At 40.0% G+C, this 26,627-nt stretch overlaps 1 protein-coding gene across 1 annotated transcript in view; it reads left to right on the top strand.

Annotated features, from left to right (window-relative positions):
* The window catches only part of DNAH5 (dynein axonemal heavy chain 5), a 265,487-nt gene that overhangs the window by 115,894 nt on the left and 122,966 nt on the right, over positions 1–26,627 (top strand). The window contains exons 39-47 of the mRNA XM_040262501.1: positions 1,606–1,740; positions 2,583–2,690; positions 4,686–4,839; positions 12,853–12,999; positions 15,993–16,234; positions 18,476–18,652; positions 19,146–19,347; positions 20,824–20,966; positions 21,993–22,127. Of these exons, the coding sequence (XP_040118435.1) occupies positions 1,606–1,740; positions 2,583–2,690; positions 4,686–4,839; positions 12,853–12,999; positions 15,993–16,234; positions 18,476–18,652; positions 19,146–19,347; positions 20,824–20,966; positions 21,993–22,127 (1,443 nt within the window). The remainder of the gene's footprint in view (positions 1–1,605; positions 1,741–2,582; positions 2,691–4,685; positions 4,840–12,852; positions 13,000–15,992; positions 16,235–18,475; positions 18,653–19,145; positions 19,348–20,823; positions 20,967–21,992; positions 22,128–26,627) is intronic.

Raw genomic sequence — 26,627 nt, 5'->3', positions numbered from 1 at the left:
CCTCATGCGAAGAGTTGACTCATTGGAAAACACTCTGATGCTGGGGGGGATTGGGGGCAGGAGGAGAAGGGGACGACTGAGGATGGGATGGCTGGATGGCATCACTGACTCGATGGACGCGAGTCTGAGTGAACTCCGGGAGTTGGTGATGGGCAGGGAGGCCTGGCGTGCCGTGATTCATGGGGTCGCAAAGAGTCGGGTACAACAGAGCAACTAAACTGAACTGAACATTAGCTTATCATCCTAACCGTTTTTGAGTGTACAGTTCAATAGTGTTGTGAAACAGATTTCCATAGCTTTTTTCTCTTATAAAAAGGAAACTCTATACCCACTTATAAAACTCCACTCTCTCCTTCCCTCTGTTCCTTGGTAACCACCACTGAACTTTCTGTTTCTATGTATTTGACTACTTTAGATATCTTATACAAATGGAACCACATGGTATTTGTCTCTTTGTGACTGGCTTATTTAACTTAGTATAATGTCCTCAAGTTTCATTCATGGTATAGCATGTGATAATACTCGCTTCATTTTTATGATTGAATATCATCCCAGTTTCCGTATATGCCACATTTTGTTTATCCATTCATCTGTGGATGGGCCTTTGGGTTGTTCCCACCTCTTGGCTGTTGTGAATAGTCTTGCTATGAACATGGGTGCACAAATATCTTTTTGAGACTCTGCTTTCAACTCTTTGGGATATAGTCCCTCAAGTGGGGTTGCTGGATCCTATGGTGGTTCTATTTTAAAAGTTTCGAAGAATTGCCAGAGATACTGTTTTCTATGGTGGTTGGAGAATTGGTTTTTAATTATTTGCTTTATATGTGCTAAAATTTTGGGTGATTGAACTTTTATAAATATATGTCAAGAGGTCAACAAAGCTGGGGGCTTGGCTTTCCAGTTTGTCCTTATTGTTACTCCCTTTTGATCTGGTGGCTCAGATGGTAAAAGCATCTGCTTGCAATGTGGGAGACCCGGGTTTGATCCCTGGGTGGAGAAGATCCCCTGGAGAAGGACAGGGCAACCCACTCCAGTACCCTTGCCTGGAAAATTCCATGGATGGAGGAGCCTCATAGGCTACATTCCATAGGGTCGCAAAGGGTTGGACAGGACTGAACAACTTCACTCACTCAACTTAGGTAATCTTGGAATTTAGCTACTTTTTTTTTTCCTCTTTGATATTCCTATCTTTTAACCTTATATCATGGTCATGAGCAAGGTCACAGTTTAATTCTGGTTCGAAATTTTAGTTTTTGAGATATGAGAACATTTTCTTGTGGATAATTGGTTTAAGAAGGGCTCAAGGGAAGCTGTGTTTTCCATGAGGAAGTTTACTCCTTTCTCCCTGTCAAGATCTGTCTGTGATCAACAGTTTTCAGATCTAAGGGCTTAAATTAGTGATGACCCAGGGGAGTGGGCTTTTTTTGGGTATTCTCCATTTCTTAAAAAGAAAAAGTTATTGATAAAAAGATTTATTGCTCTACTATCTGTACACGTGTTCAAAAGGAAAATCAGCATTTATTCATTATGCCTCTGTCAAATTTGTACAGTTGCCATGGGTAACTTAATTTTGAAAGTAAGCCCAGCGTTCTTCATATTCTTCAGGTACATTATGACTTCGGTCTGCGTAATATTCTGTCAGTTCTGCGAACCCTGGGCGCAGCCAAGAGAGCCAGCCCCACGGATACAGAGTCCACGATCGTCATGCGCGTGCTGCGAGATATGAATCTTTCCAAACTGGTGAGGTTCACAGATGGAGCTGTTCTACCCGCTTAAATTTCAGTTTAGCACAAATGAGATATAGAAATATTTATTTAAAGATCTCATTTAAAATGCTTAATTATCAGATGAAGCACTTTAAATTTCATAGAGCATGACTTTAAATTACATTTTTTCAGAAGTAATTTCTGTGGCGGCTCATATCTAGTCTAACACATGTCTATTCCAATAGAATGAAAATGGATTTTAAAAAATCTACGTCTTAAGTTTCCAGATACCTTGAAATTTTTGTGTTTTAGAGCTATAATCCCACCTTTTTAAAAGTAGACTTTGGCAGGAAATTGTATGTAAGATTTTGCAAATGTGTAAAATTTCACATTCTTTGATTTCACACTTGAGACTGATAATCATCTGGTTATCAATGAATCTATATACAGTGAATCTATATCTGTATTGATGATATATTTTTTCATAGTAAAAGTATGAATTAAACAAATTTCATTTCATGAATTTGCCACTCTGTTTCATTTGAAAAATTCTTTTTCATTTAAATAAGAAATTATAGGTTATGTAGTAACTCCCTAAAATGGTTGTTTTGTAGAAAGTTGTCACATAGGTGGTATTTTCTTTCCTTCTATTTTCTTCCTTTTCCTCCTCTTCTTCTCTATCCTTCCTCCCTTTAAAAAATTAATTTTTAATGCATGTGAAACATGATGAAAATATTTCTCAACTTCAGTGGAGATATTTTATTTATTACTGGCTGTGATAAAGTAATCTGAATGTATTACTCATTTTCAGTTTGCCTAATATTGCTGTGCTTGTGCCAAAAGAGCTGGTCTGATTTCCTTTCTTTTCTTTTTGAGATTGATGAGGATGAACCTTTATTTTTGAGTTTGATTGAAGATCTCTTCCCAAATATTCTTCTGGACAAGGCGGGTTACCCTGAACTGGAAATGGCAATTAGTAGACAGGTAACATGTTTCACAGGACATCAAGCTATGTTTTCCTTTCATCTGAATTTCATGAGAATCAAGTGGAGCTCGTATGGTCTAAATCTACAGATTCTGAGAACAACACCAAGGCTGTGACTACAGGTTTAAGAGAAACCATTACACACCATTAATAGAATTTTTCCTGCCAGGGGGGTCTCGCTCAACCACAGTTAGCCATGTGCTAGTGGTACTGTTACTGATGGAGACCGTTCCACACCAGATTCCCCATGAAAAGTGGTGGGTCAGCATGGGCCAGGGCGGGGGTGTGTGTGTGTGGCCTGCTGCCTTACCTGTGCTAGGCTTGGTTCTCTCCGCAGCCCTGGTGTTTGTTTCTCATGTTGCTTTGGTGTCCTGACTCCTGCTACTGAGAGTCATTTGGAGTGATCTCATGTGGCTCCTTTGCTGTCCATCTTTTCCCCCAGGCCAAGGATCACCTGTGATTTCTTCCTTGGGCTTTGGGGGATCTATCATGTTAAGTGTATCATGAGGTGTCTGGATTTTCCATGATACTTGGTGCAGCTTTAACTTTTTATCATCTTCCTACGCTGTGCTATGCCAAGTGGCTTCAGTCGTCTCTGACTCTTTGTGACTCTATGGACTGTAGCCCACCAGGCTTTTCTGTCCATGGGATTGCAGACCAGTACTGGAGTGGGTTGCCATGGCCACCTCCAGGAGATCTTATCCCCCCAAGGATTGAAACGACGTCCCTTACATCTGCATTAGCAGGTGGGTTCTTTACCACTAGCACCTCCTGGGAAGCCCTATAATCTTCCTAGGAATGGAGATGAATAATGCAAATCTTGTGCCTTAATTTCCTTTCCTATGAAAAAGCATTTGGAAAAAAAAGTTTTATAGAAATGGTGACTAGCTCATATGTATAAAATGCATTTCAATTCTTTGAATGTATTTGTAATAAAAATTAAATATAGTAGTTTTTTATGGAGACTTTCCCTTTAAAAGTCAGTGTATAAAAATCTTAATCTCCCAATTAGGTAAAAGTGGTAATTTTGCAAATGGCTTCTTCATCATATAGCCATCTTAATTGTAGCATTGCCTAAAAATGCTAAGAATAAGCTAATTTATAAAGTGACTTACATTTGTAATTTGTAGCATATGAGAAATATGAAGAGTCAATAACATAAAATAATACATAAGTATTATCTAAAATTTATTTTTAAGTAAAAATAAAAGCATCATTTATAGTGAATTTAAGCATAGCATAATGGTTAAGAGCATGAACCATAGGGCTGAATCTTGGGATCAGATCCTTACTCCATAACTTTACAATGAATAATCTTGGGTAAATTACTTGGTCTCTTTGTGTCTCAGTTTTCTTATCTGTAAAACGAAGATATCATTTGTACTAAGCTCACAGAAGTTTAAATTTAGAATAGTGTTTCACAGAGTAGCTTCCATACAGCTGTTTGATAGATAAAAACTATACATTAGATTTATAAAGATGGCTTGGCAATTGTATGGAATTTCAGTCAACTTGGTATGCTTGAAATGATCTTTTTATACTAAATATTATCTTCTAAATTAAACATCTAAAATAATTTTGCTATTTGAGCCTTTGTTCTTAAGTTGCTCCTAATGTGTACATTCATGTAAATATAAGTGTTTGTAATTCCCTAAGTCAGATATGGATTAGGTTGGGATATCATTTTGATTATGTTCAGCTTGCTTTTTGTCTAGGTGTATATATTTTTTATTGTAGTAAAACTCATTGCTTAAATATATCTTTTAAACTATTTTTTTAAGTGTACAGCTCAGTGGTATTAAATACATTCATTGTATTGTGCCAACATCACTACTATTCGCCTTCAGAACTTTTTCCATCTTTCCAAACTGGCGTGTCCATATGTATTAATAATAACTCCCCATACCTCTAACCTTGCCCCATGTCTGTACTTATTTTGAACACAACAATAAATCCTGATAGCTGTTTATGTGGGGATTTTGTTTTATTTTCAGGTTGAAGAAGCTGGTTTAATCAACCATCCTCCTTGGAAACTGAAAGTCATCCAGCTGTTTGAAACACAGAGAGTGCGGCATGGAATGATGACCCTAGGGCCAAGTGGAGCAGGGAAGACCACCTGCATCCGCACCTTGATGAAAGCCATGACTGGTAAGGGGACCGTCAAGCCTCATTACCCTGGGGGCACATTTTGTGACATGTGAGTGCTCCGAGAGGAACACAAATATAGATGTATATTAACATATTTTTATAGGAGGAGACCTCTTGGAGAAGGAAGTGGCAGCCCACTCCCATATTCTAGTCTGGGAACTCCCATGGACAGAGGAGCCTAGCGGGCTACAGTCCATGGTGTTGCAAAGAGTCAGGGACCACTGAGCATGGATGCCACAATATTAGAGTTGAATAGCATGGGCTTGCAAAGGAGTCAGACATGGCTTAGCAACTAAACAGCAGCAGCAGCATGTAAGATACAACTTTTTTGAATATTGGATATGTTTTAGGGATAACACAGTACATTAATAGACCAGAGAAGAAAAGCATTTTTTTCCAGCTTATATTTTAAATTAAAAAAAATTAGACTGTGCTCCGTGCCATGCAGGATCTTAGTTTCCTAATCAGGGATCAAACTGTGCCCCCCGCAGTGGAAGCACAGAGTCCTAACCACTGGACTGCCAGGGAACCCCCATTTCCAGCTTTATTCAGATATTATTTTGACACATATATAAGTTTAAGGTGTGCAGTGTGCTGATTTGATCCATATATATGTTGTAAAATTATTGTCACCATGGCATGAGTTACCACCTCCATCATATCACATAATAACCATTTCTTTTTTTGTGATGATAGCATTTAAGATTTATTGATAGTTTCTTAGAAATATTCAAATATTTGTATGATACAGTATTATTAGCTATAATCACTATGCTGATACATTAGGTGCCCAAACCTGCTAATTTTCTAACTAGAATTTTGTACCCCTTTCCAATATCTCTCCATGCCCCACCCCATCCCTTGTAACTACAGTTCCACAATCCGTTTCTCTGTTGCTGTTCAGTCACTAAGTCATGTCCAGCTCTTTGCGACCCCATGGATTACACAGGTTTCCCTCTCCTTTACTATCTCTGGGCTTCCCTGAGAGCTCAGTTGGTAAAGAATCTGCCTGCAATGCAGGAGACCCTGGTTCAATTCCTAAGTTGGGAAGATCTGCTGGAGAAGGGATAGGCTACCCACTCCAGTATTCTTGGGCTTCCCTGTGGCTCAGCTGGTAAAGAATCCGCCTGCAATGTGGGAGACCTAGATTTGATCCTTGGGTTGGGAAAATCCCCTGGAGAAGGGAAAGGCTACCCACCCCAGTATTCTGGCCTGGAGAATTCCATGGACTGTATAGTCCATGGGGTCGCAAAGAGTCAGACACGACAGAGCAACTTTCACTTTCACTATCTCCTAGAGCTTGCTCAAACTCATGTCCATTGAGTCGGTGATGCCATCCAACCATCTCATCCTCTGTTGTCCCCTTCTCTTCCTGCCTCCAATCTTTCCCAGCATCAGCATCTTTTCCAAAGAGTCAGCTCTTTGCATCAGGTAGCCAAAGTATTGGAGCTTCTGTGAAAGCTGAGCTTGACATTTTTAGATGCCATATATAAATGATACCACACAGTATTTGTCTTTCTGTGTCTGAATTATTTCATTTAGCACGATACCCTCAAAGTCCATCCATGTTTTCATAAATGGCAGGATGTTCTTGTATTTTGTGGATGAATAATATTCCATTGCATATGTGTGCCACATCTTTATTCGTTCATCCATGGGCATACACAAGATTGTTTCTATATCTTGGATTTTCTGAATTATGCAAACATTTTTTTAAAGTGTTTTCACGGACTGTGTTATATGTTTTACATATGTCATGCCGTTTAGTTTTCAAAATTATCTTGAGATGTGATTACTGTTATCTCCACTTTGGACAAAAAAGTCAAGATTCAACTTCAGAAATACTCAATGTCAAAAAGATGGTAAATAATGAGACTCAAAGTTAAGGTCAGAGCCCATTAAGGTAAAACCCAGAATTTTCCCAGCATACCATACCATTTCTCAATTATGACTTAATATAAGATGCTTAATATATGACATATAAGACCCAGGTCTCCCGCGTTGCAGGTGATTTCTTTACCAGCTGAGCCACCAAGGAAGCCCGAGAAGACGAGTGGGTAGCCTATCCCTTCTCCAGGAGACCTTCCCAACCAGGGAATCAAACTGGGGTCTTCTGCATTGCAGGCAGATTTTTCACCAGCTGAGCTACCAGGGAAGCCCCAATATAAGATGCTACCTCTCAATAAATATAATTCCAAACCTGATTCTTAAATTCTATGTGTTGAAAAACCACCCTCACTGTAAACTAATTTCCTGCCCTGAATCAGATATTTTTCTTGAGAAGTGAAATCAGTGCACTTAATTACCAGATGTCCCTAAGCCTTACATCTAAGCCCCTAACCCAAGGTCATCTAAGCATAATGACTATTGCCTTGTTCACAATTATCCTTGTATTCTCTGGTTCTTATTAAACATGGATGACTTTCTTCTTAAAAGTATTGGCAACAATGGGCATGGCAGCTAAGTTCCAAAATTTCACAGAACTTTGGCTGTTAGGGTGCACCATGCATTGTCCCACAGGGAAAAGCTGCTTGGCTGGGTTTCCGGTCAGCTTATAGAGCCTCAGTGCACTGATATTGGTTGGTAGTGATGGTCTATATTTGTTCTAGGTCCTGCACACGTTGGATTTAGTCTGTTTCCTCAGCCATAGGATGAAGTGAATTCCGTACAGTAGGACTCTACATGGGGGTCCTCACACTGAGACAGGATTATACTCTCAGCTAGCATCTACCTCCACTAAAACTGAGATTTCATACCTGCAGGACTTGCTTATGTGGTTTTCATGTGTGCTATTAAAATTCTGTTTGGGGACCTTTATATAGCATTAAAATGATGTATTCCCTCTCTCAAACTATGCTTAATAATACTTTTGTTGGTATGAAGCTGCCTTCTGTTAATAAACTACATATGTGCTGGGTACAGTTACCTGAGCAAAATAAGTGGTGGTGGTGGTGGTTTAGTTGTGTCTGATTCTTGCATTCCCAGAGTGGGTAGCCCACCAGACTCCTCTGTCCATGGGATTTCTCAGACAAGGGTACTGAAGTGGGTTCCCATTTCCTTCTTCAGGGGATCTTCCTGACCCATGGATCGAACCTGGGTCTCCTGCATTGTAGGCAGATTCTTTAACTGAGCCACCTGGGAAGCCCCGATGTCTTAAAATGAGTACTCAATATTAAATGATATAGAGATATTATGTATAATATGTCTAAACTATGTAGTCAGTATGGCATCACTGGCTTTGGAGAAGGTCTTTGCAAAAATGAATAAATTATTAGACTACTTGCTGTTTATTGACTTGTTCTTGGTTTTAGTTTGCAATACTTTGGTGCAGTCTCAAAAACCCAATGATCTCAGTTTGTTTCCAAGGCAAGGCATTCAACAACACAGTAATCCAAGTCTATGCCCCAACCACTAATGTTGATGAAGCCAAAGTTGAATAGTTCTACAAAGACCTACAAGACTTTCTAGAACTAACACCAAGCAGGCATGAAAGAAAAAGAGTTTACAGTGAAGTGAAGTGAAACAGATAATTAGAACTCAGCATAGAAGATTGGATGTGGGGAAGATTTGGACAATTATGGTGTAAGCAGAGGCAAAGGATATCAGAAACCTTTCTAAGGAATTCTAGAAAGGCTTACAGAGCAGGTGCTACTTCATCTGAGGTTTGAGGGTTAAATAGCAGATGGATAAAAGGTATTCTTAGCAGAATGAAGGCGCTGAGTAGACAGAAGGGACTGGTGAAAGCCTGATATACCAGGGGAAGTGCTCTGGTATGGATAAGATGTAATTTGTGTTGGGAGGGTGGGCGAGGGGAGATGCGGAGGGGTAACCGATGCTATCCGTGCCCAGGGCCACCTCCCTTTGACCCTCCCTTGCTACAGATACAACTGTTGGACAGTTTCTCCCCCAAACACCAGTGGTATCTCCGAGTTTGTCAGCCTTATGCCTTTCCAGTTCCTGGGAATTGGCTCAGCCTGGAAGAAGGGATTGGGTGGGATGTTATGCTCCTGAGGCAGCCATACCCTCAACCAATATGGCGGAAAGAGTGGAAGGCAAATGTCCATCTCCTCCTGTCTTCTAGAGGGACACTCCATCTGTGACCAGCTCACCAGCAAGCTCTTTATTGGCTTTCTCTCCTTTTCTGTCTCACTGTCTTTCACCCAAATTCACACTCCCTGTTCCTCTGTTTTTATCTCAGGCTTTGCTTCCAGAGGAACTCAAATTTGAAGCAAGGGCACAGCATGAGAAGCTTTATAACTTAGGCTGAACTCTTAGATTTTACCCCGTGAGTGATGGGAAGCTGTAGAGCTGAGAGATGGTGTAATTAGCCCTGTGTGCCATGAAGAGCATAGACTGTGGACAGGAGGGGCCATCTGGGGATCTCCATAAGGAGGACCTAAGGAGAGGATAGCAAGAAAAGAAGGCTTACTCTGGGGCAGGGTCCACAAAGGTGGAAAGAATTAAGAGGAATCAGTTTAACTAACATTTGAAAAGCCAACCTTTTTTTTTTTTCCTTAGAGTGCTCTTACAAAAATATTATGGGATTTTAAATGAAAATGATACAATTCTACCTGCAACCATAATGGAATGATTTGTGATAGTTTCTCTTATATAGGCAACAGACCAAGTCCAGTTTTCATCTGTGCTACTGTCAGATATTTGAAGAGTTTGCTGGCCTTTTGTAAAAGTGTGATTAGATTTTTTAAAAAAAGTATTGCTAGTCTTATGGATATCATTTATTGAAAAACCTGCATTGTGCCAAAATTGAACTTCAGCACTGTAAAATATTACAAATAATTAACCCCGATTCTTTTTCTGATTTTGGAAAAAGAGAATTATCATTTAATTTTCTTAGAAAAGTTTTAATTTAACACCTTTACAGTGTGCATATCCATGCTTGTGTGCCTGTGTTTGTCGATCTTTCACACAATATGTGACATTTTAGCCTCTATTTTATGATTTTGCATTTTATATCTTAAAATTTTTTTATTGAAATATAGTTGATTTACATATTGTATGTTTCAAATGTATAGCAAAGTGATTCCATTGTACATATATTCTTTTCTAGATTCTCCTCCATTATAGGTTATTCAGTTCAGTTCAGTTGCTCAGTTGTGTCCAACTCTTTGAGACCCCATGTACCACAGCACGCCAGGCCTCCCTGTCCATCACCAACTCCTGGAGTCCACCCAAACCCATGTCCATCGAGCCAGTGATGCCATCCAACCATCTCATCCTCTATCGTCCCCTTCTCCTCCTGCCCCTAATCCCTCCCAGGATCAGGGTCTTATCCAATGATAGCTCTTCTCATCAGGTGGCCAAAGTATTGGAGTTTTCAGCTTCAACATCAGTCCCTCCAATGAACACCCAGGACTGATCTCCTTAAGGATGGACTGGTTGGATCTCCTTGCAGTCCAAGGGACTCTCAAGAGTCTTCTCCAACACCACAGTTCAAAAGCATCAATTCTTCGGTGCTCAGCCTTCTTTATAGTCCAACTCTCACATCCATACATGACTACTGGAAAAGCCATATAGCCTTGACCAGATGGACATTTGTTGGCAAAGTAATGTCTCTGCTTTTTAATATGCTGTCTATGTTGGTCATAACTTTCCTTCCAAGGAGCAAGTGTCTTTTAATTTCATGGCTGCAATCACCATCTGCAGTGATTTTAGAGCCCAGAAAAATAAAGTCAGCCACTGTGTCCACTGTTTCCCCACCTATTTGCCATGAAGTGATAAGATATTAAATGTATTTCCTTGTTCCATACAGTAGGTCCTTATTGATTATCTAGTATATAAACGTATAAATATATGTGTATATTTTAATCCTGAACTCTTAATTTATCCTTCCCTGCCCTTCTCCTTTGGTAACCATAAGTTTGTTTTCTATGTCTTTGAGTCTATTTCTGTTTTTTAAGTAAGTTCTCTTGTACCATTTTTTAAGTTTCCATGTACAATATACTATAAATCTTTGTCTTTGATTTTTTTAAACTTACTATCTATAGTCTCCTATGTACAGAATTCATCTTACTTGAGAATAGTTTCAGAATTTGAGAGGTTTGCATACCATTTTTGAAGTTGACCACAGAAAAATAATTCTTGATTTTTGTGACATTAACTTAGCTGATTTTTTCCAAATGAGCAAGACCATATCTCAGCAAATGAAAGCTGTTAATAAGGAGAATCAGGCATCTTCTAAATGAATTTCAGATATAAGATTTAACCTGCATGCATGCATGCTTAGTCCTTCAATTGTTTCTGACTCTTTGTGACCCCATCAACTGTAGCCCACAATCCTCTTCTGTCCATGGAATTCTTCAGGCAAGAAGACTGGAGTGGGTTGCCATTCCCTTATCCAGAGGATCTTCCTGACTCAGGGATTGAACCCAGGACTCCTGCGTTGTAGGCAGATTCTTTACCGTCTGAGCCACCAGGGACCTATGATTTAACCTATAGACAAGAACCAAAAGATTTTGAGCTGTGACATTTGAAGCACTTCTGCTGCTGCTGCTAAGTCACTTCAGTCGTGTCCGACTCTGTGCGACCCCATAGATGGCAGCCCACCAGGCTCCCCCATCCCTGGGATTCTCCGGGCAAGAACACTGGAGTGGGTTGCCATTTCCTTCTCCAGTGCGTGAAAGTGAAAAGTGAAAGTGAAGTCGCTCAGTCGCATCCGACTCTTCAGGTCAGTTCAGTCGCTCAGTCGTGTCTGACTCTTTGCGACCCCATGAATCGCAGCACACCAGGCCTTCCTGTCCATCACCATCTCCCAGAGTTCACTCAGACTCATGTCCATCGAGTCTGTGATGCCATCCAGCCATCCCATCCTCGGTCGTCCCCTTCTCCTACTGCCCCCAATCCCTCCCAGCATCAGAGTCTTTTCCAATGAGTCAACTCTTTGCATGAGGTGGCCAAAGTACTGGAGTTTCAGCTTCAGCATCATTCCCTCCAAAGAAATCCCAGGGTTCATCTCCTTCAGAATGGACTGGTTGGATCTCCTTGCAGTCCAAGGGACTCTCAAGAATCTTCTCCAACACCACAGTTCAAAAGCATCAATTCTTCAGCGCTCAGCCTTCTTCACAGTCCAACTCTCACATCCATACATGACCACAGGAAAAACCATAGCCTTGACTAGACGGACCTTAGTCGGCAAAGTAATGTCCCTGCTTTTGAATATGCTATCTAGGTTGGTCATAACTTTTCTTCCAAGGAGTAAGCGTCTTTTAATTTCATGGCTGCAGTCACCATCTGTGATGATTTTGGAGCCCCCCAAAATAAAGTCTGACACTGTTTCCACTGTTTCCCCGTCTATTTCCCATGGAGTGATGGGACCGGATGCTATGATCTTAGTTTTTTGAATATTGAGCTTTAAGCCAACTTTTTCACTCTCCTCTTTCACTTTCATCAAGAGGCTTTTTAGCTCCTCTTCACTTTCTGCCATAAGGGTGGTGTCATCTGCATATCTGAGGTTATTGATATTTCTCCCAGAAATCTTGATTCCAGCTTGTGTTTCTTCCAGTCCAGCATTTCTCATGATGTACTCTGCATAGAAGTTAAATAAGCAGGGTGACAATATACAGCCTTGACGTACACCTTTTCCTATTTGGAACCAGTCTGTTGTTCCATGTCCAGTTCTAACTGTTGCTTCCTGACCTGCATACAGATTTCTCAAGAGGCAGGTTAGGTGGTCTGGTATTCCCATCTCTTTCAGAATTTTCCACATCTGACTCTTAGATTACATTAATTCCTTCATCAATTCCAGCATGGTATCATTTCCCCCCCGCTTTTATAACATGCGTTTCCTTTTCCAGATGATAAAAAAAGTGCTTTAGTTAATAACATATAATGAGGATAATTATGATAACAGTAAGATATGTATTTTCAATGTAATTTCGTATTTTTCATGTTTTGAATATCTGCTGACAGATAGTACACTGCAAACTGGTGTAGTGTTGCCTAATGATGGTTCATTCTACATGTGAGTTGTTTAAAATCTGGATTCACTTGGTATAGATTGTGGAAAACCACACCGGGAAATGAGGATGAATCCTAAAGCGATTACAGCCCCACAGATGTTCGGTCGGCTTGATGTGGCGACGAATGATTGGACCGATGGGATATTTTCTACTCTTTGGAGGAAAACATTGAGGGCTAAGAAAGGTAGGAGATGAATTACAAGTGTAATTTTTTATTTTAAAATTTTTATTGGAGTAAAGCTGGTTTACAATTTTGTGTTAGTTTCAGGTGTACAGCAAAGCAAATCAGTTATACATATACATGTATCAGTTCTTTTTTAAAAATTGTTTTCCATATAGGTCATTACAGAGTATTGAGTAGAGTTCCCTGTGCTAGACACCAGGTTTTTGTTAGTTATCTATTTTATATATAGTAGTGTGTATGTCAATCCCAATCTCCCAATGTATCCCTCCTCTTCTTACCTCTGGTAACCATCAGTTTGTTTTCTACATCCCTGACTCTAAAGAGAGTATTAGTTTATAATTTTTTTTTTTTTTGGTAGCACCACACAGCATGCAAGATCTTAGTTCTTCCACCAAGGATTGAACCTGTATCCCCTGAGGTGAAAGCATGGAGTTTTAGCCACTGGACCACCATAGTCCCTGAATTAGAGCTATAATTTTTGACATGTGCTTCTAAATAAAAGCCTTGGTAGCTATTTAAAATTAGGAGGGGACTTCCTGGTAGTCCAGTGGCTAAGAATCCATCTTCCAATGCAGGAAACACTGGTTTGATCCTTAGTTGGGGAACTAAAATCCCGCATACTGGAGGGAAATTGAGCTTGTGGGCCACAACTAAGCCCTGACACAGCCAAATATATAAATATTAAAAAGAAATGAAATTAGTAAAACCGTATTTTCTGTATAATATCTTATCCAAGACTAAGAAGTCATAAATCACTATGATATTTGTGAATGTTGAAACACAGAAATGATTGATTAATGTATTTAAAATACCTACCTCCTCCCTTTTTTTTGGTTACAAAGGGAATTATTTTCCTTTTGAAAAAAGGAAAATATTCCTGTGGTATCTTAGAATGAAATAACAAAAGCTGTTAGGAAAATTGATTGTATTAAATCAAGTGATTTCACCATAACTATTTTCACTGAATATTTAAAAAATGGTACTCATCTCAGTATGACCTATCTTTAGAAAACTGATTCTCCTATAAAATCATAGGTGGAAATGGGCTTTTTAGGAAAGAAGATTGTATCAAAAAGAAAGTTTTTGATCATACATTATTCTCTTTAGATGACATGTGTGTTTGGCTTTAGTTTAAACCAATTCTTTAAAGGCCAGTGGTTCACTCTGAATATTCTCTTACTTAGGGACCCTGCAAACTGAGCGCTGTGGTCCCAGAATATAAGTTCAGATGGAGGAGGTGATGATCAGTTCTCCTCTCACTCCTGAATGAGTAGGAGAAAGCACCGTGAAAGCAATTGCAGGGACACAGGAGGATGCAGGAGGAGGGTGGAGACATTTGGGTTCACTTCACGAGTCCATGCCTTGGGAAACAGTGTTCTGTTGAGAAACAGTTAAAGTGGCACCACAGATCTTCTCTTTGAGGGAATGTGACTGATCAACCCAACACCAATGGTGAAAGAGAAAAGAAAATGCTTCATTTCTAGTGTATTAGAAACTGCTGCTGTTTTATGGGAATTAAATACACTTTTGTTTCTGACTTATTCTAGTAATCCTGTGTCACACAGATCCAGTGAGCAAATGTTAACTCAGAGACTAGACGCTCAGAGAGGTTTTTTTTTTTAACTTTTAAAAAAAGGCAACATACACTTTTACTTTCACAGGGACTCTGGTGATCGGATCACCATTTTCCTTGAACTGCTAGTTGAATAAGCATAATTAGGAATTTATAAGCATTTCATTTGACTCAGAGTACTGCACAGTTGTTACAAATAAAAATTAGAACTACAGACTTGGTCATGGTGCTGGTTTGTAAAAGAGAACTAGTGGTTAAAAAATTAAGAGCAACTGTGAAACCGAATACCTAAATTTACAAGGGCATTTCTGTTGGGTGTTCTGCTGATGCTGCTGTCTTTACCTCCAAATATCTCCTGACCTGATGTTTGTTAGTCTTTGTGCCCAGTGTCCCTGAGAAAGTGCTCTGTTGGGGACACTCATGACCTCCACCTTGTCACACACAGGCTGTCGCTTGTCTGTCTAGCCCTGCTCTCGGCAGTGTCTGGCACAGCTGATCACTCCTTCAAACTCTTCCACCACCTGACATCATGGGCACCTTCCTCTACTTCTGCTTCACTGAGAGGTCAGCCAGAGGGAGGAACCAGCAGAGGAGACCCTGGTTCAGACCCAGAAGTCTGAATGCTCAAGTGCCTTTGTTCTCAGATTTCTTATCTGTACACTTATGATCTGGACGAAACTTACCCAGTCCGTGGCTCTCAATGCCATCTCTAAGCTGATCTCTGCATTTTAATCTCTAGTCTTTGAATTCCCAGCTCAACAGCTCTATGGGCTGTCTTGTTGAATATCTCAAACTCAGCCTGGTCAAACCAGAATGGATTCTTGGAGCTCTGCCTGTCTTTCTGACGTCACTTACGTCCCTTTCTGCCTTCTCGTCTTTCTAACCAGGTTTGACTTCCTGCTGTTCTTGGAGCATGATCCCCTTAGCTTGTACCCACTTCAGGACCTTTGCAACTACTATTTGCCACTGCCTGAAAAATCCTGGTTCTATATCTCTTCATCACGTCATTCTGCTCCAGAAATATTTCACGGACCACCTTATCTGAAATGCCCCACCCTCTTATCCTGCTGAATTTTTCTTACATATTTCTTTGCATATTGCTTTGTCATCTCTACCTCTTAGAAAGCAACCTCTCTGATGGGCAGGATGTGGTCTTTTTTATCACCTTATCCCAGGAACAATGTTGATACAGAGAAGGTTGCTCAAAGAATATCTTTTCAGGGAACAAATGACTTTTTTGTTTTGGTTGTGTGCTTTAAACAACTGCTACATAAAGGACTGGAAAACCCCTATGCAAAGAAATAAGATAATCATTTAGGTCAAAGCTTTATTTAAAAATTAATGGAAATTACATTGTTATATTTCTTCAAGCATAGTTATGTATATATGCTTTTTCCCTGCCCTTGGTGGGATGTTTTAGGGGAGCATATCTGGATAGTTCTTGATGGTCCAGTAGATGCCATCTGGATTGAAAATCTGAATTCCGTTTTGGATGATAACAAAACACTAACCCTTGCCAATGGCGATCGGATTCCCATGGCTCCAAACTGCAAGATTGTTTTTGAACCTCATAATATTGACAACGCTTCGCCTGCTACTGTCTCAAGAAATGGGATGGTTTTCATGAGTTCTTCTGTCCTTGACTGGAGCCCTATTCTTGAGGTATGATTGGAATCTTTTTTGGCATAATTAAAGAGGGAAATAGGTCCTTGAGCCTTCCTTTAGAGTATGCACTGATTTTCCTGCAGACTTCCTGGTGTAATTGCATTTTAATGCTGATGTTTATGGGAGATCCTTGAATGCTCTTGCGACCTTCAGCCCTGGTTGTCCCTTAAAGATTTCTTCAGCGCTCAGGGTTCTTCAGCTCTGTTTGAGGAATCATTGCAAGGCCTAGGTGAATCAATAATCCTACCACACTGTAAATGAATAAGGAAAATTTAAGCAACCATCTTAGAATATTAACTTGAAGGAGACAATTTATTAAAATTGCATATAAAGAATTTTTGTGAGACTCAGTAGTAATAATGTTAGTTTTAAGTTTGCACCTGGAAATAATATTTCAGATAATCTCTATTTAATTCCTGTTAAGGTATATTATTTTATTACTACCAGTATATGTTAGAGTATATTGATTATGGTAAGATTGTAATTGAATGCCTTGCATACTTATATATTTTACTAAATAAATGCCATAACATAAGGCAGAATACTTATTAGACGAGCCATCAATACAATCTTTTTTGACACTGTCGGTCAAATTATTATTTGCATTTGAATAAGATTTTTTGGAGATAATTTTGATTAAAAACTTATGAATACATATTTTAAATTAGGGGATTATAAAGAAAAGTGATTCTGATGTACAGTTGGATATGTCACTGTTGGATCTGTGAAAATTTCAGATTTCACAATTAAATTATCCATCCTTCAAGGAAAATTTAGAACAAGAGTTCTCAACTCTGGCTTTGCAAGAATAATCACCAATGGCATTTCTTTAAAATACAGATAACTGTGTCACACCTCAGTCTATCAAATTAGAATCTTTGGGGAGAGAGGTGCTCTAAATGTTTTTTAAAAAGTACCACAGTGGATTCAGGCTTGGTGATCAGGGATACCGCAAACTCCAAGTGAAAATGATTTTGTGATTTTCTCCCAAATACTTCAAATTTACAAAGGCTTTTAGAAAATATTTTTACACTATTAGCTAATGAATATTTACAGTTTGCTATTTATGAAATGAGTTTCTATTATATTCTGTCCATGTTGAGGGTGAATAAGACCTTTATATTAATACTAATTTGCTTACAAATGGTTAGCAAGAAGCAGGACTTGTAAGTCTCTGACTGGAAATGTTTAGAAGAGGGCAGGGCAGCTCTGAGAGAGTCATTGGAGGGCTGACAATGGAGAAGTTGTGATCGTGAGACTCCATGAACCTCTGTGAGTCACGCTGATTACTTGGCCCTGTGTATGATCTTTTCTGCCTCCATAAACTTGAAGTGCTATGTTTGGTTTTTGTCATTGTGCAATCATGTTGAATTCATGAAATTATGGATAACCAAGAATCGCCGTTTTATTGCTTCTGTTCAGAGTCTCTAAGAATGACCTGGTTTCTTGATGCCAAGGGAAATTTCCTCATCTGAAGAAAATCTTGTTGTGTGTTAAATGGTATTTTGTTATGAATCACATGCAATTTCCTAGTACTGGTTTTCCCAAATGACTAAATTCTCCATTTTCCTAAGTATTCTTTGATATTTTTTTCTACATTGGTTATTAATTAGATTAGAAGAAGTAAAACTATGATATATCTGTCTCCCATTTTGAATAATCTGAGAATGGATTTCCTTTGTTTATCTTTTATTCTTCTTTCTTTTTCTAAATTATTTCCATGTATATGTCTCCTCATTTTCTCCGAGCATATTTTAACCAAGAGCCTAAGACTTTTCCTTTTATCTTGACTTCAAGACCTGAGCTTAGGTGTAGTGTAGCTGAACTTACAGATGCTAGAATCAGACTTTGGGACCAGTTTTTTCCAAATGACTTGGACTTCCCAGGTGGCTCATTGGTAAAGAATCCAGCTGCAATGCAGTGGGTTTGATCCCTGGGTTGGGGATGGCCTTGACACCTACAAGCTATGGGATCCTGGGCAGGTTACTTAAACTCCTTGGGCCTTAGTTTCCTCATCTGTAGAAGGATAATAACCACCCCTATATCATAGAATTTTTTTGACATTAAATGAGGTCACACATGAAAGAATTTATATCAAGGCCTGGTACATTACAAGTGCAATATAATCATTAGGTATTATTATTGTTAATTGATATTAAAAAACTTTTGTACCTCAGCTGGATCATTTTTCTGGTGTGCCAATAAATTTAATGAATGCATTCATCTGAACACTAACAGGGTTTTCTTAAAAAACGTTCGCCTCAAGAAGCCGAAATTCTTCGTCAGCTGTACACCAAGTCATTTCCAGACCTGTATCGCTTCAGTATTCAGAACTTAGAGCATCAGATGGAGATGCTGGAGGCCTTTGTGGTCCTGCAAAGCATCAACATGCTCCAGGGCCTCATCCCTCCCAAGGTAAATCCCTCAATTTTCTAGAAATTTCTCCCTTGTTAGCTGAGCCACACTTTGCAGACTGCAAGACTTGAAACTGATTCTTAGAACCATAGGGGGAGGGGAAGGTTTCAATCATGCACTTCACATATTAATGCTTTGTGTGTGTGTGTGTGTTCATTTCTTTCTTTTTTTTTTTTTAAACAAAGCAAGCCACGGTTTGTATTGATCACTTCGTGGCAGGTTCACAGTCATTTAAAAGGATTCTAAATTTATTTCAGAAACTTGCTTGCTATTCCCAGACATCAGTTCTGAATTTGTTCTCCAGGTTTTTTTTTTTCTCCAGTTTTATTTATCTTTTCCTCCTTGTTTTTTTTTTTTTTTTTTTTTGGGTGGGGGGCGTGGGGAGAAAGCTGTTATCCCTTTTAGATCTTTACTTAGATTTTCATTAAGATATCAAAGCCAAGTCTTGGTTTGAGAATGAAGTAATTAAAAAGAAAGTTTCTTGCATGCACAGGAGCAAGGCGGAGAGGTCACGGCGGAGCACCTGGGAAGACTATATGTCTTCTCACTGATGTGGAGCGTAGGGGCGGTGCTGGAACTGGAAGGCCGGCGCCGCGTGGAGCAGTGGTTGCGCTCCCGGGAGACGCTGGCCCTGGACCTGCCACCCCTCGCGAGGCCTGACGACTCCATGTTTGACTATTACGTTGAGTCCGATGGTGAGTCCTGGGCTTCTATCCCTCCATCACATGTGGGACCATTCTTTTTTTTCAAATGTCTTATATTTACCTTCTAGCTCTCTACCTGCTGCTGCTGCTGCTAAGTCGCTTCAGTCGTGTCTGACTCTGTGTGACCCCATAGGCGGGAGCCCACCAGGCTTCCCTGTCCCTGGGATTCTCTAGGCAAGAACACTGGAGTGGGTTGCCATTTCCTTCTCTAATGCATGAAAGGAAAAGTGAAAGTGAAGTCGTTCAGTCGCGTCTGACTCTTAGTGACCCGATGGACTGCAGCCTACCAGGCTCCTCCGTCCATGGGATTCTCCAGGCAAGAGTACTGGAGGGGGGTGCCATTGCCTTCTCCAGCTCTCAACCTACCTATCTATTGGTCTATATTTCCAAATGGTAATCAAAACTGTTTGCTTTAAAATTGAAATGGAAATGTTCGTGTGTGTTTGAAAGAGAGCCCATGATTTCTTTTTCATACATTTATTTCAGTCGGGTTCCAAATGCACATTTTCTTGTGGCTAAATATATTGTGTGCTGAACTTTTAATGAGTTAAAAACAAATTAAAAAAATCCCCAAATCAGATGCATTTCAGCTATTCATTTGATATAATCAGCAACTTTTGTAAAAATTGCAAAGTGTGAAGTATATTTTTATCAAATAGGTGTGAATATTCATAAATATACGTTATTTATGTGCCTACGTATTTATAAAGTACATATATACACATATATACACATATATGTACTACATTTAATGCTATATTTGTATATGGCATCCTAAAATGTTTTATTTTTGGTTTTACAATTAGAAAAATATGTAATGAAAAATGATTTTAGGTACATAGTGCTATCACTGTCCTGACTTTTACACACACTTTATGTTATTAAAAACCTCTTGAGCATCCATTGGATAGCAAAGAGGGATGCCAAACCAGTCAATCCTAAAGGAAATCAATCATGAATATTCATTGGAAGAACTGATGCTGAAGCTCCAATACTTTGGCCACCTGATGTGAAGAGCTGACTCATTGGAAAAGACCCCGATGTTGGAAAAGATTGAAGGCAGGAGGGGAAGGGGATGACAGAGGATGAGATGGCTGAATGGCATCACCGACTCAATAGACATGAGTTTGGGCAAGCTTGGGGAGATGGTGATGGGCAGGGAAGCCTGGTGTGCTGCAGTCCATGGGGTTGAAGAGTCAGACATGACTTATTGACTGAACAACAAGAACATATTTAAAAAGAGAATTCCAAGATAACTCTTACTAACACTTTTGAATAGCTCCTATGGGGATTTTGACTCAGTGAACACATACTTAAATACTTAGATGTCTGAATTTAATGATTTTTATTTTTTGAAGAGCTTTTGGAAGATGGCTTCATGAGATGTCAAAAATGTCTGCTCTTTATAATTAGGAATTAAATTATTAATAGAAATATGAAGATGTAATTGTTCTCTGTTCACCTCAGGCAAATGGATGCACTGGAACACGTGTACTGAGGAATATGTCTATCCATCTAATACCACCCCAGAATATGGCTCCATCCTGGTGCCAAATGTTGACAACGTGAGAACCGACTTCTTAATTAAAACCATTGCTAAACAGGGCAAGGTATGGCACTTTCTGTTTTATTTAAAATGACATGTTTAGAAATGTCACTTGAAAACATGGAGCATCTTGCCTTCATTTTAGAATGCTTTATATTGCTGTTTACAATAAATAAAAATATTACCCAAATTCATATACTACTTCTTTTATTATCCCTCAGTAACAATATTAGGGACTTTCCAGGTGACTCAGTGGTAAGGAATTCACCTGCCAGTGCAGGAGATGCAAGAGACTTGGGTTGGATCCCTGGGTTGGAAGATCCCCTGGAGAAGGAAGTAGCAACCTACTCCAGTATTCCTGCCTGGAAAATTCCATGGACAGAGGAGCCCGGTGGGCCACAGTCCACGGGGTTGCAAAGAGTCAGAGATGACTGAGCATGCATGCAACAATATTAGAGTGGAATAGCTTTAATTCATGATTTTTTCCTCATATATATATATATATGTGTGTACATATCTATCTATCTCTCTCTCTCTCTCTATATATATATATATATAGAGAGAGAGAATATGAGTTTTGACATATATATATATAGAGAGAGAATGTGAGTTTTGACTTGTTTTTCCAAAGAGAAACCCTTCTCTTTTAGTTATTCTACTATTTTGCCAGAGTTGCCATAACAAAATGCCACAGCCTTGTGGTGTAATCAGCGCTCATTTCTTTCTGTATGGTTCTGGAGGCCTGAAGTTCAGGATGAAGGTGTTGGCTGGTTTAGTCTTCCTGGGGACCTCTCTTTCCTTGGCTTCTGGATGGCTGTCTTCTCACTGTGTCCTCCCATGTCTCTGTGTGTGCATGCCTGTTGCTTCTCTGTGTATCACAATGTCTTCTTCTTCTAAGGGCACCAGTTAGACTGAACAAGAGCCCACCTTAATAGCCTCATTTTAGCGTAATCATCTTTTTCAAAACTCTGTCTCCAGACACAGTCACCTTCTGAGGTACTGGGAGTTAGGGCATCCTCATATCCTCAGTTGAGCCCATGACAATCATCTTACTTTATTTCTTTTATTTCTTTCTCAACTTCTACGGTAGGCCGTGCTGTTAATTGGTGAACAAGGAACAGCCAAGACAGTCATAATCAAAGGATTTATGTCAAAATATGATCCTGAAAGCCATGTGATCAAGAGTCTAAACTTTTCTTCTGCTACCACCCCACTGATGTTTCAGGTACTGACTCTTGGGTGCTGCTAACTGAGCCCAGGTTTGTGATGAGCTTTGGAGGCTTAAATCTCATGACTGTTCTGATGTACCCACTGAACTTCAACTGCAGTTTCACAGCCATTGTAAATCCTCTACTTATGTCTTCCAGTATCTCTATTATTGAGATTGAAGAGTTCCTGTGACCCCTTAGTTTTGATAATTCACTAGAATGACTCACAGAGTTCAGGAAAATGTTATAATTGTGGTTTTATTATAAAAGATATGAATTGGGATCTGACAAAAGAAGAGATGCATAGGGAAAGGTTTGGGAGGGTCTCGAGTGTGAACCTTCTTTGTCACAGGATGTATTTACTCTCCAGGCACATCTGTGTACCTCACCAATCTGGGTGCTCACGTGAGCCTTGGTGAACAGAGCAGAGTTTTTATTAAAGTTTTATTACAGAAGCGTGATCAATTGGCTCCGTGATTGAAGTCAATCTCCAAGCCCCTTCCCCCTGGGAGATCAGCTGATATGACATGGTTTAAAGCCCTAACACTCTAATCATATGGTTAGTCTTTATGGTAAAGAGTTGGCACATATTTTTACCAGTAACTCTTGGAGGTATTGGGGCTTCCCAGGTGGCACTAGTGTTAAAGAATCCACCTACCAATGTGGGAGACTCAAGAGACACAGGTTCAATCCCTGGGTCAGAAAGATCCCCTGCAGATGGAAATGGCAACCTACTCCAGTATTCTTACCTGGGAAATCTCATGGACAGAGTAGTCTGCTGCTGCTGCTGCTGCTAAGTGACTTCAGTCGTGTTCAGCTCTGTGCAACCCCATAGGCAGCAGCCCACCAGGCTCCCCCGTCCCTGGGATTCTCCAGGCAAGAACACTGGAGTGGGTTGCCATTTCCTTCTCCAATGCATAAAAGTGAAAAGTGAAAGTGAAGTCACTCAGTCGTGTCTGACTCTTCGCAACCCCATGGACTGCAGCCTACCAGGCTCCTCCATCCATGGGATTTTCCAGGAAAGAGTACTGGAGTGGGGTGCCACTGCCTTCTCCGGGGGACAGAGGAGTCTGATGGGCTACAAAGTCCATGGGGTCACACTGAGTCAGTCATGGCTGAGCTGGTATCTTTCTTGGTAATATTTACCCCTCTCAGGTGGTAAAGATTGGAGAGGGAAATGGCAACCCACTCCAGTGTTCTTGCCTGAAGAATCCCAGGGATGGGAGAGCCAGGTGGGCTGCCGTCTGTGGGGTCGCACAGAGTTGGACACGACTGAAGCGACTTAGCAGCAGCAGGTGGTAAAGACTGGTGTTTTATATCTCTATAACATGCAATACTTATTCATTTCCTGGAAAAAGGCACACATAATCTAGAAAACATCCTGTTTATTAATATAAAATTCATAAACCATGTAATAAATTTCTAGAAGCAGTACCATACTGAGGTACAATAATCAGAAGAATAATAAAGCAGATTTTCAAAGTATTAGCATCTATTCTCTAGGAGTTCAATTGTTGGATTTACAGCTAATAACCTTTAACCCAGATCCTTCCTATCCTTCAGTAAGAAGAGGGTCTCAGTGCTTCACTGTTTATTTTTCTGTTCAGAGGCATCATGGGATCATCTGCTCTATGTTTAGTGCCTGTTTTGACTGCTGAGCATCAGGGCTTCCTAGTAAGCTAGACTCATTAGTTTTAGAAAGCTTTCAATTAGCCCAACTGCTGTAATTAACTTGCTCATGATAATTTTCAGCCATTCATGCTAAACAAGGGGTGATGGAGCTGAGAGCATTTGTCTCCCATTTACTTGGTTCCAAACCAAATTGAAATTGTAGATGAGAAAATAGATATTGTTCATCCCTCTCGTCTTACCACCATGGCACATGTGTCAGGGACACGTGTCTGTTGCTGGACAGATTGTTTTCATTCGAGCTTCCTTTGTTTTCACCATAGTGTCACTTTCACATGTTTTATCAGTAGGAGGACAGACTCTATGTCCTTTTTTGCTAGGGACCGTCCAGTTAACTTCTGTTGTCTCAGATAAATAATGAACAGCATCCGCCTCACTAACCCATGTATGAAGTTTGAGCAAAAATTACGTGGTCACCCTATTTTTAGCTAGGGAATTCAGTTAGTCTTTGAAGAGAGATTTTTTTTTCTCAAACAAATATTATTTTTGCAAGCAATTCACACATATCCTTAAAAATGTGAATAATACAGAAAATAGGAAGAAAGTGAAAATTTCTTGAGGGAATTTCTGAAAAGATTTGTTTCTTTAAAAAATAATCTTAGTGTTTTGAAGGCAACAGCCATCTTATAAATGCTGACATAGTAATAAGTTTTGGTTTTTAAAAATGAGAATTCTACGGCTTCCCTGGTGGTTCGGTGGTTAGGAGAGTGCAAGTGAAAGTTGCTCAGTTGTACTGACGCTTTGTGACCCTATGGACTATACAATCCATGGGAGTTTCCTGGCCAGAATACTGGAGTGGGTTGCCGTTTCTTTCTCCAGGGGATCTTCCCAACTCAGGGATCAAACCCAGGTCTCCCACACTGCAGGTGGATTCTTTACCAGCTGAGCCATCATGCAGGCGGACACCAGTTCAGTTCCTGGTCTGGGAAGACCCCACATGTTGCTTAGAATGGCTTTCCTCAACTCCATGCCTAAGTCCATCTGGTTTTTATGTCTAAAATGGCACTGTCCAACTGGGGTTCACCCAAGCATTCCATGTGTGTGTGAGCTGGACAGACTACAAGGTCAGAATCTTTGTTTTGGTGCCACTGATGGCTTAAGGTGATGTCATCATGACTATCCTTCTGCTATTTCAGAGTCAAGTTGTTGTCTATTCTTAGAGAACAGCATACATCCCATAGTCCAGGCCCTTGCTAGAGATTTCAACTTTTTACCAGTAAGCCAGGTTGAAAGAAGTGATTTTTATGGGCGATCATCCATCTAAGTCAATACTTTACAAATTGTGTTTGGTTAATACTAATCTTGGGGTTTCCCTAGTCACTCAGTGGTAAAGAATTCACCTGCTAATGCAGGAGATTCAAGTTTGATCCCTGGGTCAGGAAGCTACCCCAGAGAGGGAAACTCAACCCACTCCAGTAGTCTTGCCTGGGAAACACCATGGACAGAGGAGCCTGGCAGGCTACAGTCCATGTGGTCGCAAAAAATCAGACACAGCTTAGAGACTAGACAATAACAATACTAATTCTGAGAGGGTTTTTTTTTTTTTTTGGCTCATAAATGGATACTTTAGGGATGTAAATACGAATCTCTTAATAAGCACTGTAAATCAGTCTGCGAGGAGCATTATTTTATGGTATGTGGTTTGTTTTTTTTTTGTTAACTGAATATGAATAAATGAAGACGGTGATGGGCAGCAACAAAGACTGAGAAGGCGTGTTTAGAAACGAGTCTGGAGAAGTGAGCAGGGAGCGTCACGGTGTTCCTTGTAAGCCACTAATAAGGAATCATGGGGATACTGAGCAGGATTGCATCACCACTTAGAAGGTTCATTCTGCCTGCTGATGGGAAAGATAGGGCAGAATTCAGAGAGACTCAACAGGAGATGGTTATAGGATGCATTCAAATTGGAGCTGAGAAGCAGAACGGACAGGACTTGTTTTTGATTGAGTGGATATTGTTGGAGGAGAGGGATAGGAGAGAGAGGAAGAAGTTAAAGATGACTCCTGAGTTTCTAATCTTTATTGATCTATGTGTCAAATATTTACTGATAAATATATCATACCAGACACCTTTAAAGATGCCCAGGAGGCAGTGATGGATAAGATAAACAAGGTGCCTGTACTCCTTTATTATAGGGGATGAGAGAGACAATAGTCAAGTGAGTGAATATACCCACTTGATTTTATTAACTGGTCTGGGCTTTTATATCACCAGAAGGATGGATGAAGTGGAGCAGTAGGTCAAGGAGACCAGGGATTAGGTGGATGGCACAATATTGCAAATATGTTCAGTAACTGATTTCTTTGGGGAGACAGCAGAGTCTAGACAAAATTGTAAATCATACCATATAGACATTGTATATAACTTATAAAAAAGTTTCCAGGCCTGACTAGGGGCAGGGTGGGTAATTCACAAGGTTGTGACATTCACTCATTCATATGAGAAAAACAACTAATTTAGAGCATATCATTGTCCAGAGAGGAGGAGATACAGTAAAAAGCAATATTTAAATTATAATAGAACTTAACCACGTTGGAGGGGCTTCCTAGGTGGCGCTAGTGGTGAAGAACCCACCTGCCAATGCAGGAGAGTTAAGACACTGGGGTTCAGTCCCTGGGTTGGGAAGATCCCCTGGAGGAAGGCATGGCAACCCGTCCACTGCAGCCCATCAGGCTCCTTTGTCCAAGGAGAATTTCATGGACAGAGGAGCCTGGTGGGTTATAGTCCAGGGCTCACAGAGTTGGACATGACTGAGTGACTAACACACATACGTCCCTTCTTTATTGGATTTCCTTCCCATTTAGGTCACCACAGAGCACTGAGTAGAC

Source organism: Oryx dammah, unplaced genomic scaffold (genome assembly GCF_014754425.2).
Source record: "Oryx dammah isolate SB20612 unplaced genomic scaffold, SCBI_Odam_1.1 HiC_scaffold_20, whole genome shotgun sequence".
Taxonomy (NCBI): domain Eukaryota; kingdom Metazoa; phylum Chordata; class Mammalia; order Artiodactyla; family Bovidae; genus Oryx; species Oryx dammah.
Note: the sequence above shows the minus strand (reverse complement) of the source record. Positions and strands in the feature narration are given on the sequence as shown.